Source organism: Zosterops lateralis, assembly GCF_965231275.1.
Source record: "Zosterops lateralis genome assembly, chromosome: 5".
NCBI lineage: Eukaryota > Metazoa > Chordata > Aves > Passeriformes > Zosteropidae > Zosterops > Zosterops lateralis.
The window spans coordinates 62252129-62266518 of record NC_139766.1 but is presented as its reverse complement, the minus strand read 5'-3'; the positions used below and the strand labels follow the sequence as shown (position 1 = coordinate 62266518).

The window sequence follows — 14390 nt, the reverse complement described above, 5'->3', positions numbered from 1 at the left end:
AATGCTGACATAGTCACTATTAGTTTGGAGCCTGTTGTTTTTCTTTTTGCTTGTGCTCTGACTTCTGCACAGAGCCCTTCTCCTGGAGGGTGCCCTTTGCAGATGGAGGTGTGCCATGTATGCCATTCAAATACATTCCCATTTAGGTTATTTGCTCCTTCAGTCTGGTACTTAAAGGAGAATCCAGTCCTAAAAAGTTGTATCAAAGTTATATCAGTGTGTGTTCACAGCTGTTTTGTGGACCTTTTCTCCCTATGGGCCAGGACTGACTTCTGGAAAGTAGTAAACAGTTCTACTGAACCATTTCTGAAAGGACAGACCTGAAGTGGCCAACTGAAGCCTCAAAACCAAGATGACCTTTGGTGATGCATATTTCAAGGCACAAACTGATTTATCTGCTGGCCCCTGACATAACCCAGATCTAGCCTGGGAATGCTGTGGTGAGCCAGGGACAGGTGAGGGAAGCAGAGCCACTTCCAGCAAGGATGAGCACATAAGGGACAGAACATGTGGCCTTGACACATGCAGCATTTAGGATATGTAATGCAGCAGGAATGCTGTGGAAAGAGAGTGTAATTTTCACATCAGCGGGGAAGATCAAATTTATTAGGGGAAGTACAGTTACCTGCAGAAACTGCTCTAATGCATTGCCCAGCCCACACTAGAGGCATTGCAGAAACTGGTAAAGGGAATGGCTGGGAACACCTGGTCAAATATGTTATATACATGCTAAGAGTTTGAAGAGTGGAGAAAGTATGCTCAGTGGTATCAGCCCAGCCCACTGGAGATACAGGTACATGATATACAATATGGATATGGAAGTGTTAATGAATGTTTTCTCACAAAATTCCAAATAAGAACAAAAATGGGAGGGGCTATACGCTGTCTTACTTTGTTCTTATTCTGCAGTTAACAGTTTCAGGTAAGGAAAACTCACATTAGACGAATAGTTAAATGATCTACCAGTTTATCAACAAGTGACTTTGGAGCATCCTTCGTGATTTTATATTGATAATCATTACCACCCCGTGGCAATCTTGTTGGCCTTAATTCTGTTACATTTATTATTTGTAAGGGCAGTGATTCAACACCTTGAAGGTTCTCTTTTTATTTCTTTTTTCCTTAAAGTAAATCAGCAGGTACCCTGAATTAAAACAGAGGGATGATGAGGAATACACACCGTGCTGGTGGCTCCAGGCTGGGCCTGGGTGGGGGGAATGTCAGGAGTCCCCAGCAGTGGCCACCCGGGGTGTGGTGGCAGTGCGGCTGCCAGAGGGGCTCCTGGGCGGTCAGAAAGGGAAGGTTCCTTAACAAACGTGTGGACAGAGCAGTGCCAACCCCCCGAGCCCATAGCCTGCTGCCGGCCCGGGCATCCTCCCCGCCGCACCGGGAGCCCCAGGCAGCAGCTCCCCGCTAGATGGAGAGCTGAGCGCACAGAACCGCCGGGGAAGCCTCAGCGCTGGTGGAGGACCGGCACATTCCCGGTTAGTTCTGTGATTAAACTCTGCTCATCCGCAGCCAGCACGGAACAATAAATAAATTAATTGGCCTCCGGAGCCTGTAGATTTGTGAGCTGCATTCAGAGCAGGTTACAAAGCTTGTTTCCCACATGCAGGGCTTAGGTTGTACTTCTTGACTTCAACTAAGTCCCCTGGTACCAGAAGGTTTTCCCTTCACACAAGCTAAAAATGACAAAAAGAGAAATTTGGTCAGAGTAAAGGAGTAAAAATTACCACAGGGCTTCGCAGGATGATTCAAAATGACATATGGTATGTTTTTAAGTATAATGTGGGACTGAACTTGGGGTTAATGAGGTCTTGGTAGCTTAACAATTAAAAAAATATATTAGTACAATGAGTACATTTATCTAGAAAAAAGGATTTCTATGAAGAAACCTGAAAACGTCAGTAATCTATTAGGGGGACAACACCCATGCAAATCCATTTCCTTTTTTTTTTTTTTTTTTTTTTGTTTTGTTTTGTTTTGTTTTGTTTTGTTTAAGGCTTAGGGACTTTGCTTTACACATGATGAATTACTTCTCTATAAATTATGTTTTTATTCCTTTTATTCTTTTGTTTTTACTCAACAAGTCACTATTCTAACTTTGTTATTCATTGCAAAAGATAATCCAAAAGCAAAGTAAAAAAAAGTTTACCAGACTAAGAACATTAGACTGAAAAATAGGGGGTCAGCCTAGGTTCATAGTGAGTGCACAGCATTCATTTTGTTGCAACGCTGTAAACTTGAGATTATGAGTTTTGAGGGAAGGGATGCCACCCAGAGGGACCTTGGCAGCCTTCGGATGTGGGGAACCACGAACCTCAAGATGCTGCATGTGAGCTGAGGCAATCCCAAGCACAAATACAGGCTGGGCAGTGAGAGCAGCCCCAAGGAGAAGGACATGGGGCTGTTAATGGATAAGCAGCTCCATATGACCTGCAAACTTGTGCTCACAGCCCAGAAAGCCAAATGTGTCCTGGGCTGCATCCAAAGCAGTGTGGCCAGCAGGGACAGGGAGGGGATTCTGTCTCTCTGCTCTGATCCGGTGAGACCCCACTCAGAATATTGTGTCCAGTCCTGGGGTATCCCAGGGTAATGGCTTTAAATTGAAAGAGATCAGGCTTAGATTAGATATTAAGAAGAAATTCCTTACTGTAAGGGTGGTGAGACAGTGGCACAGGTTGCCCAGAGAGGTTGTGGATGTCCCACCCCTATAGAAGGGTTCAAGGCCAGTTTAGAAGGGGCTGTGAGCCACCAGGTCTAGGGGCAGGTGTTCCTGACCATGGCAGGGGGATTGGAACTGGATCAGTTAACACACTCTAAATCAAACAATTGGTATATTTTCACAGCATAGCACGTGTGGATTGTTCACAGCAAGGATTGAGGAAAACGTGTTATCAGTTACCTCACCACTTTGGGTGAGTCCCAGCACAATTATATTTTTGTTGGCTTTTCAAATGCTGCAATCGTTGTAACTTCTATATTTCAGGGTATATAATGCTCCCATTATTGCCTGTGTGATGCTTTATTTCTGGGTACAAAACACTTCCCAGCTGCTGTGACTTTGCTTTCAAAACATGTACTGTGGCTGTACACCTGATCACCATTAAAGCCTCATGTAGCAATTGGCACTGATTGTTTTGGAGGGTTTTTAAGAACCAGGAAGGATAGGAACTGTTTTCTCTGTCTAGCTGGCCTCTACTAGGTATGAAGAGCCCCAAGGTACTGCACTGACTGTAAAATTAGAGGAAAGTGGTAAGGCATGTGTAGTATTTTGTAACTATTTCACATGGTCAAAGTCCATGACTAGCTATAGTATTCTGCTCTGAAGAATGGGGAATAGTCACTTTCTACAGCTTCTACTGCCTTGTCTTGTACATTTGTGTTGGATGTGGTATTTTATTGTGATTCCTCATAGCTTATGGCATTATAGGTTTTTGTCCTTTGAATTAACATGTTTATTTTCTGAAAACATAATTGTCATTATGTATTTCTACTTTTCAGTAATGGATAAAACCAGAGAGGAATAGTTGAAGAATCTTTTAAATTCTCCCAGTCTTTGTAAGATGTCTTGCTACTTGAATGTGCTCCCAGCCTGTGCTATTTCCATTGTTGTCATCTTTTTGAAGGACTGGAAATCCAGATCTGCCTTTGTAAGCCTCCTTTACCAGCAGCCTGTCAATAGCTTTGATCCGTGGGGTTTTGCTAATGGAGCTTAATACCTGTTCCCCTAACCTGAGGGCATCTTTTCTGATCAAATGCTTTTTCCTTCTATGCAGAATAAAGATTACTAGCCAGGGGAGGATTAGCAGAGAAGGCAAGATTATGAATTCCCTGGAGGCTGTTGGGGCATTCAGGATGCACACCCAGCCAGTGGGGCTAATATAGTATGCATGACCTAAGAAGTTGTATTTGTACTGTAGGGGTAACTGAAGACCCAAGACAGGATTGGAAGGATTTTTTTGTTGTTGTTTCCAAAAGTTGCTGCAACTTTCACAGTGAAAAAACCCCCCAAACCCTTAATATCTACTCCAGATTTACACTGATTTTTTTAATGTGTGGTTTTTAGCTGGAACTTGCCTTTGTATTGTGAGTGCTGTTTCTCCTCTTTGTGGCAGATGTGAAGAGATAAGCAGATGGGAGTTGATTACTGGACTAGGAGCTCACATTAGTTTAGGGCTCATCCATAGGCTGGCTATTCTGTCAGTAGTCCCAGGGAAAATATGTCAAAACTGAAATGAGATTCACTCAATAAAGAATTACAGGATGGGAATGTATTAGTGCAAGTCAATATGGCTTAAAGGGAAACAGGTGCTGGCAAACAAGCTAAGCAGGGTTGAAAAAAGTAATTGTGCAGGGGGCAAGAGGTACCCAATTTCATAGATGCATGTAATTTGTAAGAATTAGCTGTTCAGAGCTGATAGGATAAGAGTTAACAAACTGATGTCATTCTGGCTGATGATTAAGGAATCCTCATCAGCTGGGGATTTTTGTTAGCGACAGCCTCAACTCAGCATTTCTGTTTGCAGTCTGCAATAGCTAATAAAATGATATTTGTGGCTGCTGTATTTACAGCAAAGACACACTGGTAAGGCAAGACAGTCTAGGTGGAGGGGAGTCATTAATGCAAAATAGAGCTTGAAATGGCTGCATGCAAATTAGACACAGGTGTGTCAGTATTTCATTGCTTTTTTGTGTTCCATATTGGTACTGGATGAAGCCATTAATAAAAATAAGCCTGAAATGTTTATACATGCTTTTAAAGCTGTGTTAAAACATCTGGACAATACAGTAAAGTGTGGTCAGACTGATTTTTAAAAGGGTAAATACTTTTTACTGAGGATCTGAAGAATTTGGGCTGTTGAGCTCTCTCAGAAGTCCCTGGAGTGGCTAACTATCCATTTTCTTCCATGCAAAGCATATTTACTGAACTAGGGTGAGAGATGCAGTAACAAATGGGTAAAAATTGCAAACGTGCCACTGTAACAAGAAAACAAGGCAGCAGTTCCTCAGAGCAAGAATTAAGCTCTGGAACTATCAAAGGGCAAGGGTAGGTTTCCACTGTTTTGCTGTCTTGAAATCTAGAATGGCTGCCTGGCTGGAAAGTGGCTTAGTCAGTTAATACTGGCTGAGTTTAGTCCAAAGGCAACAGTGCAATTTAAGGGTCTGACCTACAGGAGGTCAGACACCATGACCTAATGGTCTGTTCAAGCCTTAAGCTTTTTCAATCTGTGAAGTGATTTGAAGGTGAAAAGATTTGTACTGTACCCATTTCTATACAGCAGCCATACTGTACCCTGTAATTGTTTTTATTCTGTGCTGCTTGTATTTGAGGTAGAACTGCATCAGAAATTTATGGCCAGACAACAAAGCAATCAAGTGCATCAAATAATAACTACACAAATGTCTGGGTCTGAGTGGAAGGTTACATTCTATTTTTCAATAAGGTAATCACATTTCATCTGACAGTTTGACTTTAATGAAATACATATTTAAATTCCTTGATCAGAAAGTGAGCTGCTTGAGGATATATTGCCACATGTGAAGCACTCTGTTGTTGTTGCTTGCCTTAGTCTAAGTCAGGAGAACATTTTCCAGGGAGTTATCAAACATGAGTGGAAAGCTAATAACAGCTGTGCCTTGCCTTCTAGTGAGAGAGACTGACATTGGTGCTGGTGAGTGACCCAGCTGGATACTTAGGGAGAATCAAAGGGCAGGTGGATGATTTTCAAATCAGTCTGCCCCACCTTGCAGGTATGTGGGCTGTTCTTAGCAGGGTGCTGTGCTTGTTCAGAAATGCCTTTTGTTGTGAGCTAGAGCCTGTGGCATTTGGCTCATTCTGAATGTGATTTACAGACTGATGCTGGGCATGAAATCCCATCAGCACACTGACTCCTGGTATGAATGTGGACAGCCTTTGGGAGACAGATGGGTAAAAGACCTGTAAAGGACACAGACTGGATTATCAGTTGTAATACTTCATCACACACTGGACTCTTGCATAATTTTTAATTGAAAAAGATAGCTGACAATCCAATTACATGTCCTGTTGTGCAGGCATTCAATTTCATAGCCAGTTGTTCCTCTTCTCTCTGCTCAAGGACAGATCTGGTTTTACCCTGATCTCACTTTTGTTCCCTTGTGACCATTAATCTCATTTCCAAGCTGTTGCATGCACCAGCCTGTGCAGAGGAATCCTACTGGAAGCTGCAGCTGGTAGGAAGAGGAGGTATGGCAGCAAACTTTCTTGTATCAAAGGGTATCTTACAAACCCACCTGTGCTGACAGCAGGCATTGGGGATGTTTAGGTGTTCATGCAGGTTGTGGGAGCTGGGAACAAAGGAATGTGCTCATTACTGATGACTTATTTTTGCTCAAGTGTCTGACTAGGAGACAGATGCCAGCTGCTACCTGCTCCTGAGGGCCTGAAACAATTCTGGTAGTTAAGAGAGATGATGTTTAAAGATGTTCCATGTGCTCCTCCAAGCTTGCTGTTTCCCATACTTGTAGAGCTGTCAGGCATTTTCTTCTATGGTTGACATTCTGCAATTGCTTCTGGCTGCTTATCAGCATTGTTTGTGGTATTAACTTGTACTAAAATAGGAGAGAATCTGTGCAAATGGTTGGCTTTTCTTTCTCACCCCTACCTGGCAATCAATTCTTAAGCTGCTGGGCCTAGAACAAATCGCTGCGTTCTCACAAAATGCAATATATTCCATCTTGGTAGGGAGCCCTTTGTACTCAGCTGGATTGATTTTCCTGAGAGCACCATGGAGCCAGCTTAGGATTTCTGCAAGTTAGATGCAGTACATGGGAAGGGAATCTGTTGCCTCACATTTTAAGGACTTCAGAAATGAGGCACTGATTCTGTCTCACAGCAAATGTAATTAGATTGTTCATTTTGGGTGTTCACCAGCTGTTTTGTGTGCTAGGTGCAGTTATAAACCTGTCCTGTGTCTTTCATGTGGCTGGGATATGGCCCTGAATGGGTTAGGGTTACAACCCTGGTAGCCCAATGTACCCCATTTTCCAGTGTAGCAGCTGTAAAGATGACCCAAAGTGCTACACATGTGCAAGATTAACAATGATTGTTTCTAGTGGGGAGTCTCTGAGAAAGAGACCCCAGCTTGAGTCAGCAGAACTGTACTTCTAAAAGCTGGTGTTGCAGGAAGGGGGCACACTTTGACAGGACTTCCACAGAAATATGCTGACATGGGCTTGATTCTGGCAAGTGAGGAATCTCTGAATGAAATTGGATCACAAGACTAAAGCATGTGCAGCAGAAGTGAGTTAAGAAACCCAAGTGAAAATATCCTGTCAGGATACCTGATAGTACAAATGGTCACTGTAAAAATGGCACCAGTTTTAGTATCTAAGATATTCACTGAGCTATACCCTGTTAAAAAGTTATCCTTTAAACTGTTTAGTTGTTTGTGGGGCATGTCTGGAAGAATCAATGGTGCTGTGTTGCTTCAGCTTTGATAAGGGCTTTTCTTTATTGCCTTGCATGGGGTATGTTTTATTCATGCTTTCCACTCAGTTGGTTTTTGTTTCCTGGAAATGGCTGCCGTGCATGGTGGCCTGGAGAGCCACTGCATCTCCACACCTGGGAGGGTGAAATGACTGGGTAGTTTCCCTTAATGAGCAGCTGAGTCCCACAGTGGAAGTTTCCACTGCAAGGACCCAGCAAAGCTGCTCTGGCACTTCACTCAGTCCATCAAACTGGGGCGCCTGTGGGACCTGAGTGGAAGACAAGAGAGGAAGCTCTGCCAATCCTCGCTGGAGAGCACTTACTTTGAGTTTTGCCTTGTGACAGTCAGGTGGCAAAATGCAGATTTCTGTTTCAGACTGATGTTTTCCCACTGTGTCTGTGCTGCAAAGGGTTTTGTGCCATAGACACACCCAAGATACACCATGAGAAAAAGCTGGGTAAAACAGGCTATGCTCAATTCTAGGCTTTTGGCTCACCTCAATTAAGCTTTGCTTTCACATCTCTTAACTGTCCTATGTCATAATTAGTTTTTGTGCATGGCTAATTAGGGGCTTTAGTTTCTTTGAAATGTACAAGCTGCTTTTTCTGTGTGTGCTGGTTTTGGCTGGGATAGAGTTAATTTTCTCCACAGTAGCAGGTAGGGAGCTGTGTTTTGGATTTCTGTTGAACACACTGTTGATAACACAGGGATGTTTTACTTACTGCTGTGCAGGGCTTGTACAACATCAAGGCCTTTTCTGCTTCTTGTGCTGCCCTGCCAGCGAGGATACTGGGGGTGCACAAGGATTTGGGGGGGGACTTAGCCAGGAAAACTGACCCCAGCTGACCCAAGGGATATTCCAGACCATATGGCATCATGCTTAGCACATAAGTCTGGGGCAAGACTAAGGAAGCAGGGGAAACATGTTCTCCTCGGCATCCACCCTTCTTGAACTCTTTTTTTGTGTTCTACAATGCTGAACAACAAATTTGCTGCCATGAAACCTGAGTACTAGCCACAGAACATATTGCAGAACATTCTCAGACACTTGCTCCTTTGTCACATGGATCATTCTTGACGTGCTCTGCAGCTGGTCTCCTTTGCTGCTCCTAATCTGTGCTGAACCATTTTGAGCTCCTAAGGACATCCAGTCATTCAAAGTGGTGTCATAATTTATTTCCAGTATTAATACAAGGAAAGCATCATTTCACTGAACACAAGAGCCTCCTGTCCAGTGCAGTAGGGACTGTCAGTAAAAGCCCAGGGGCTGTTGAGCTGAGACTATAAGATCCTTTCTTAAACATAGTAATGAAGAATTTTTCTTGGAAACCTGATTTTTCCTCTATCAGAGGTCTTGGTGGTGGTTTGTGTCAAAAAAAGAGCTAACTCACCTGAATTAGGGTTCCCAAGTACTAAAGAGGAAAACCAAACATGAGGCGTCCCAAATGAGCTTAGTGTGGCCTGCAAGGTGGTCAGGGAGCAAGGATGCTTCTCACAGAGCATTGCCTGTTGCTCTGTGTGCACAACTAATCATCCAGTCTCCTGAAGTTGAGAAAATACAATGTGTTAGCCAGGGATTTGGTTTTGTTAGATGAAAAACGTCCTGCGGGGATTTTCCCACCATTGGAGGGCAAACTATTGAATTATGTCCATGGTGATACCTTCTGGGTTTAAAATGCCTTAGAGGAAGGCTTAACCTGAGTGATTTTGTTCCAATATCTGGAGGTAGAAATTGGTCTTTGCTCTTCCACTGGTTTCCTTTTAGGAAGGAATGAGTAGCAGTGTGTTGCTAAGATCTGCTTAGACAGGAGAGATTGCAAAATGCAGTCAAGTTTAGAATCCCTTGGGGGGGTTGAATTTTTCAGGCTCTCTAGGCTTGGAGAGGATTCTTGGGAGCAGTAGCCTGAAGCTGTGATGGGAGGCCACACAAAGCCTTTGCCTGTCCAGGCAAATGAGTCCCATAGTATTTTTCAAAGGGAAAATGCAACCTGATCCAACAATCCCTTGATGTCAGTGGTTCAGATAAGGGAGGACATGGACCATTGCCCTGTACCTTTAATTTACAAACAAGCTAATAGGAGCCCACCTGAATCAGGGTTTCTGAGAAACAGAGAGGACAGCCAAATGTGGGCTGTCCCAAACCACCTTAGTGTGGCCTGCAGGGTGGTCAGGGAGCAAGGATGCTTCTCATGCAGCATTACCCATTGCACTGTGTGGATAATTAATCATCCACTCTCCTGAAGTTGAGATACACCATAGAAGAGTGGCTCACCTTTTCAGATGTGTGGGACACCTTATGCCCAGGAGAGTGTTGGTTATCCTGCTTGCCTATGGAAGGAGCCATCATGCCTGGGATGTTGTGTGCTTACACCACCTTCAGATGGCTTTCATTGGACAGGAGAGATTATATTTGGAGCACTGTCCCTTGTACCATGACAGCCACATGACCCCAAGAGTTACCTCTTCCTCTGACAGTGATTCAGGCCATGCCAATGGGATAACCTCTTGTTTGGAGATTGAAATGAGCCACTAGTTGCTCACATGAATGGAAAATGTGATAGCAGATCCAGTGTAACTAACGTGTGACAGTACAAAAAGGCAAAAAAGGTAGTTTATAAATGTCAAAACAGGGCTAATGGGACAAAAAAAAAGTTATTTCTTCTTGTATATGTTTCTGGGTATGATTTTCTGGGGTTGTCTTTGGCTCCTGTCTGCAGTAAACACTTTACTCAGAAAGCAGAGCTACTGGCACTCAGTGATTCCCAAGACGGTGATTTAATGCATGTGAGTTCTGCTAAGGACTACTGGTCTTCCCATATTACTTAAATATCCTTCCTCCCCTTCCATTTTAGGTGGTACAATTTGTCAGCAGCACTGACAATGTCAGAATTCCTAGGAAGTCCTGGTTTGCAAGGAGATCTTTGAGGTAGCAATACAGAAAATTTACAAAACTTAGCCTGAAGCAAGTGTTTGTTTTCAGCTGAAACCTTCCCAGCAGCTCCTTGTCAAAGGCAAGGTAGAAGATATATAACAGGCTCTGATGCCTGGCTGTGAGCTGAGTTGCCTTGGGATTGTGGCACAGCTTTAATACAAATATTGTCACACAGTAACAATAGGGAATTATCTTCTCTATCTACTGTAATACAGACTTTCCTGCAGTCATGGAGTAGCAAGTAATAAACAGTGCTGAGGGCTGTCATAAAGAAGATGGTGATTGTTTATTTTTGGATTAAGGTTTTGTTTTCCTTGCAGAAACTATCTCAAAGCCTGTAGCTGGATAAACTGCTGTGTTACTTCTTCAAAATGTGCCATGGTTAGCATTGCTCATGACTGAGGCAAGTAGGATGCAATTGTTCTGTCTATGATGGAGTGGGAGTCACAAAGAAAGGGACAAGAATGTGCAGAGACCATTCCCTTTTCTCTTGCATCTTCCATCAAGTGTGCAGGCTTAATTATGTAGCTATTGGAAAATGTACGGAATTGGCATGCTAGCTAAGGATGTACAGAATGATTCAGTGCACTTTCAGCATCTATGCTGTATAAATGGGATGCTTGGGGGAGGGAAAAGAGCCAGATATTAGGGATTTATCTGAAATTCTGTGAGTTTGAGGGTAGAGCTCATGTTGGCAGGGTGCATTCTCGAGACACACATCAGAGGCTTTACCTGGATATTCCCCCAGCACAAACCACCGCGTTTACAAAGGTCAGGGATGTTGGGCTTATCACTGGGATGTTAACTGTAAAATTTGTGCTATTAATACCTCACTGGTTCTGAGGACCACGGGGGTCCTGCAGACACAGGTTGGAATGGAAGAATCCAAATAAGGTAAAGGCTATTTCTCAGCGGAATGGTACTAATGAAGTGTCCTGCTGGTCTCTACTGTTCTTCTGTTTACCCAAATGTCATTTTATTACCATTTATTACCACGCTTTCCCAACTTGCCTGTGTGAAAGCTGAGTAGGGACTGTCTCTGCCCCTTAAAACTGCTACAAATCTGTTAGACTGTACACATCATGGATCTAAATATACATTTAGGTAAAATATATAACACAGCTGCTAGGCAGTTTATTTTCACCAGTGGAAAGACTATATTTCAAGAGAGTGGTGAGATGTCAAGTGAATTATGGGGTTTGTCTTCTTACTTGTAAAAATAAATTGTATATTCTATAATCTGAACCAGACTAGGTTTTAATTATGCACTGTTTGGCTTTGATTTACTAGGCAGGTTATCTAGAGGCCAAAACACTAGCAGATATATTGTAGTAAGTCTGGAATGACTTAAAGGGCAAACATTAAACTGAGTAATTCATTTTCAACAAGCTACCATAGTTTTTTTTTGCTAGGCTTTCTTTCATCTTTTGTCTCCAAGCTTAACTCTTTCATGGATTACTGTAACCATATTTTCTTTATAATTTGGTTGTTAATTATCAACTCTGTTGGTTCTGCATGTAGTTCATCCCCATAGGGTTCTTGAGAAATAGATGTAATTGAATTTGTCTATGCAGGATTTTTAGCTAATTGACTGGTTTTTCTTGTGGAGAGCTGAATCTGCAAAGATCAGCCACAGGCACTGGTGTTTCAGAGAAACGTGTGCAGCACACAATGGAAGATGCTCACTGAAGTCTCACATTACTGGTAGCAACACTGATGTCTAATCTCCCTAGACAAATGATACTCCAGCCACACTCCACAAATTTTAGTCTCTGGTTTTCATATCATGCTTGAATTTTGTGTCCAAATCAAATGCCAGAAGTTTCTGCAGAGGGGGATGGGTTTTGAATCAGACAAGCACTTCTTATCAGTGCATGGAGTGCTTGTGGTCAGTGATGAACAATTCCGTTTGACATCCTCCTGCACGCTGGTCATGGATTCTGACAGCAGGGGAGAAGCAGGTGGAGCAGCAGGGCTGGTGCCCCCTGTGCCTGGCCCTACACCAGTGCCTGAGGCAGGGAGGGAGGGAATGGAGAGCCGATGGGAGGCCTCCCTGGGACACGTCCCGGCTGGCGGCCATCCTGAAACCGCAGGTCTGACACAGACAAGGAATATGTGTCCCAGGGCTCTGGATTTACCTTGCTTCAGCTGCACAGAGATGCAGATAAATTTGAACAAGCCAAACTGTTTATTAATGGCAAGCAAAGCAAAGGGGTGAGCTGGGAGGGAAAAAAGGGGATGGGCGTGGTCTGAGGGCTGAAGAGGCGGAGGTGTCAAAAGGGAGGAATAGTGGAGAGAAGAGGGACGGACAGCGTAGCATGGCAGGGAGAGGGCTGAAGGCACGCGAGCTTCCCACAGGCTCTGCTGTGCCAATCGTCAGCTGTGCCTGGAGCTGCGGCTGGTCCCTGTCTCCCCTGGTCTTCAGGTGGTCTCGTCTTGTGTGGCGCCTGAAGGTCTTGTAAGGACACTGGTTCTTCTGAGCTAGCAGATGACCGTAGCTCTGCAGCTCGCCCCTCGAATTTCCGCTGGACAAAGAGGCTTATCGGAGAGGGGCTGTCGTCTTCTCTCAGGGCCTGAAGAGCTGGAAGAGACAGGCAGAGCGCCACGGTCAGAGCCCGGATCTGCGGGAATCCCAGGAGACTCTCCCGCCAAGGGCCATCCCACCCGCCTCTTGCCGTGGCCACCCCAAGAGAGGAGGGGCCAACAAGGGGGATTTGCCGCAAGGCGCTGCCCGCGAATTGTCCCGCCCGCGGCCCTGAAACCTCTCTGTGTTCTGCCCACACCCTCCCTTGTCCGCACAGGGAGCGAAGCCCTCCGCACCGGGGCCAGGGATTGCAGCCCCCTGCCCAGGCATTGCGGCTCCCCCCGGCAGCCCCTGCCGACAGCCCGCTGCCCTCACTCACCCTGGCTGATGGCCTGGAGCTCTTCCTTCTGCCCGATCAGGAGCGCCCCGGCGATCCCTGGGAACACAGAGCCTGTCAGGGCCCCAGCGGCACAGCTCCCTCCCAGCGGTGCTGCCAGCCCTGTGGCCGCACGGCCCGCTGCCCGACAGGGCTGAGCCCGGGCCCTTGGCGCCTGCTGAGGCCCCAGGGCAGGGCAGGAGCGGCACAAGGCGGCAGCGCCCCGAGGGCAGGCGCGGATCCAGGGCGCCTGCTGAGGCCTCAGGAGCGGCACAAGGCGGCAGCGCCCCGAGGGCAGGCGCGGATCCAGGTGCCGGGTGTGGCTGCTGGGGCTGGGAGGGGCCCCGGGCTGGTGGCTCACCAATGATCTTGATGGCCGCCTGTCGCAGGGGCTCCCGTGGGCTCTCCAGGTAGGGCAGGGCCCAGTGCAGGTATCCGGCCGCTCGGCTCTTGTCCTCCACCATCTGGAGAGAGCGGCAGGAGGGACGGGTTGGCGCGGGCTCGGCCCCTCGGCCGGGCGCTCCCTGCGCTCCCTGCGCCCCGCCTCGGCGTCCCCTGCCCGCGCAGCCCCGAGGCCTGGCCGGCAGCCGCCGCCGCCCGGCTCTGGAGGGGGCCGAGGGCCGGGTGCTGCCCTGGAGAAGAGCCCGCCCGGCCCCAGGGAAGGGAGCGGCGTGTGGGGCGCTGGCTGGCGGCCCTGCCTGTGGCACTGGGCAGGGGCCGCAGCCGCCGGCCCCACACGCTGAGCACCGCGGTCAGGGGGCTCCTCCAGGCCGTCCTTACCAGACGCTCGGCGAACTTGAACAGCTTCTGCGTCTCGAGCACCTGCTCCAGATCGCTCCTGTGCAGGAAGCCGGCCGCGGCCTGCAGCGTTTCCCAAGAGGCCTGGAGAGCGGCAGAGACGGGAGGTGATGGAAGCGCAGCCCAGCCCAGGGCACAGGACCCGCGTCCCACTGCCAAGGCCAGGAGGAGGCCGCCACCCGGGAGACGTGCCCGGGCAGGAGGCGGCCGAGCCCCCTGTCGGGGATGCACCAGCATCACGCAAAACCTCACCTTCGCCAGGCGCCAGTTCCCCTCGTGGCAGTGCAG

General features: G+C 46.6%; 1 protein-coding gene across 1 annotated transcript; it reads right to left on the bottom strand.

Moving 5' to 3' along the window:
- Nucleotides 1-12612: 12612 nt before the first annotated feature.
- Nucleotides 12613-13773, bottom strand: LOC310909224 (uncharacterized protein). The gene is made up of 3 exons (XM_083860823.1): nt 13666-13773; nt 13308-13364; nt 12613-12985 (listed from the first exon to the last, which is right to left on the bottom strand). The coding sequence occupies exons 1-3, from the start codon at nt 13766-13768 to the stop codon at nt 12678-12680; spliced, it is 468 nt and encodes a 155-aa protein (XP_083716949.1). The 5' UTR covers nt 13769-13773; the 3' UTR covers nt 12613-12677.
- Nucleotides 13774-14390: the final 617 nt, after the last annotated feature.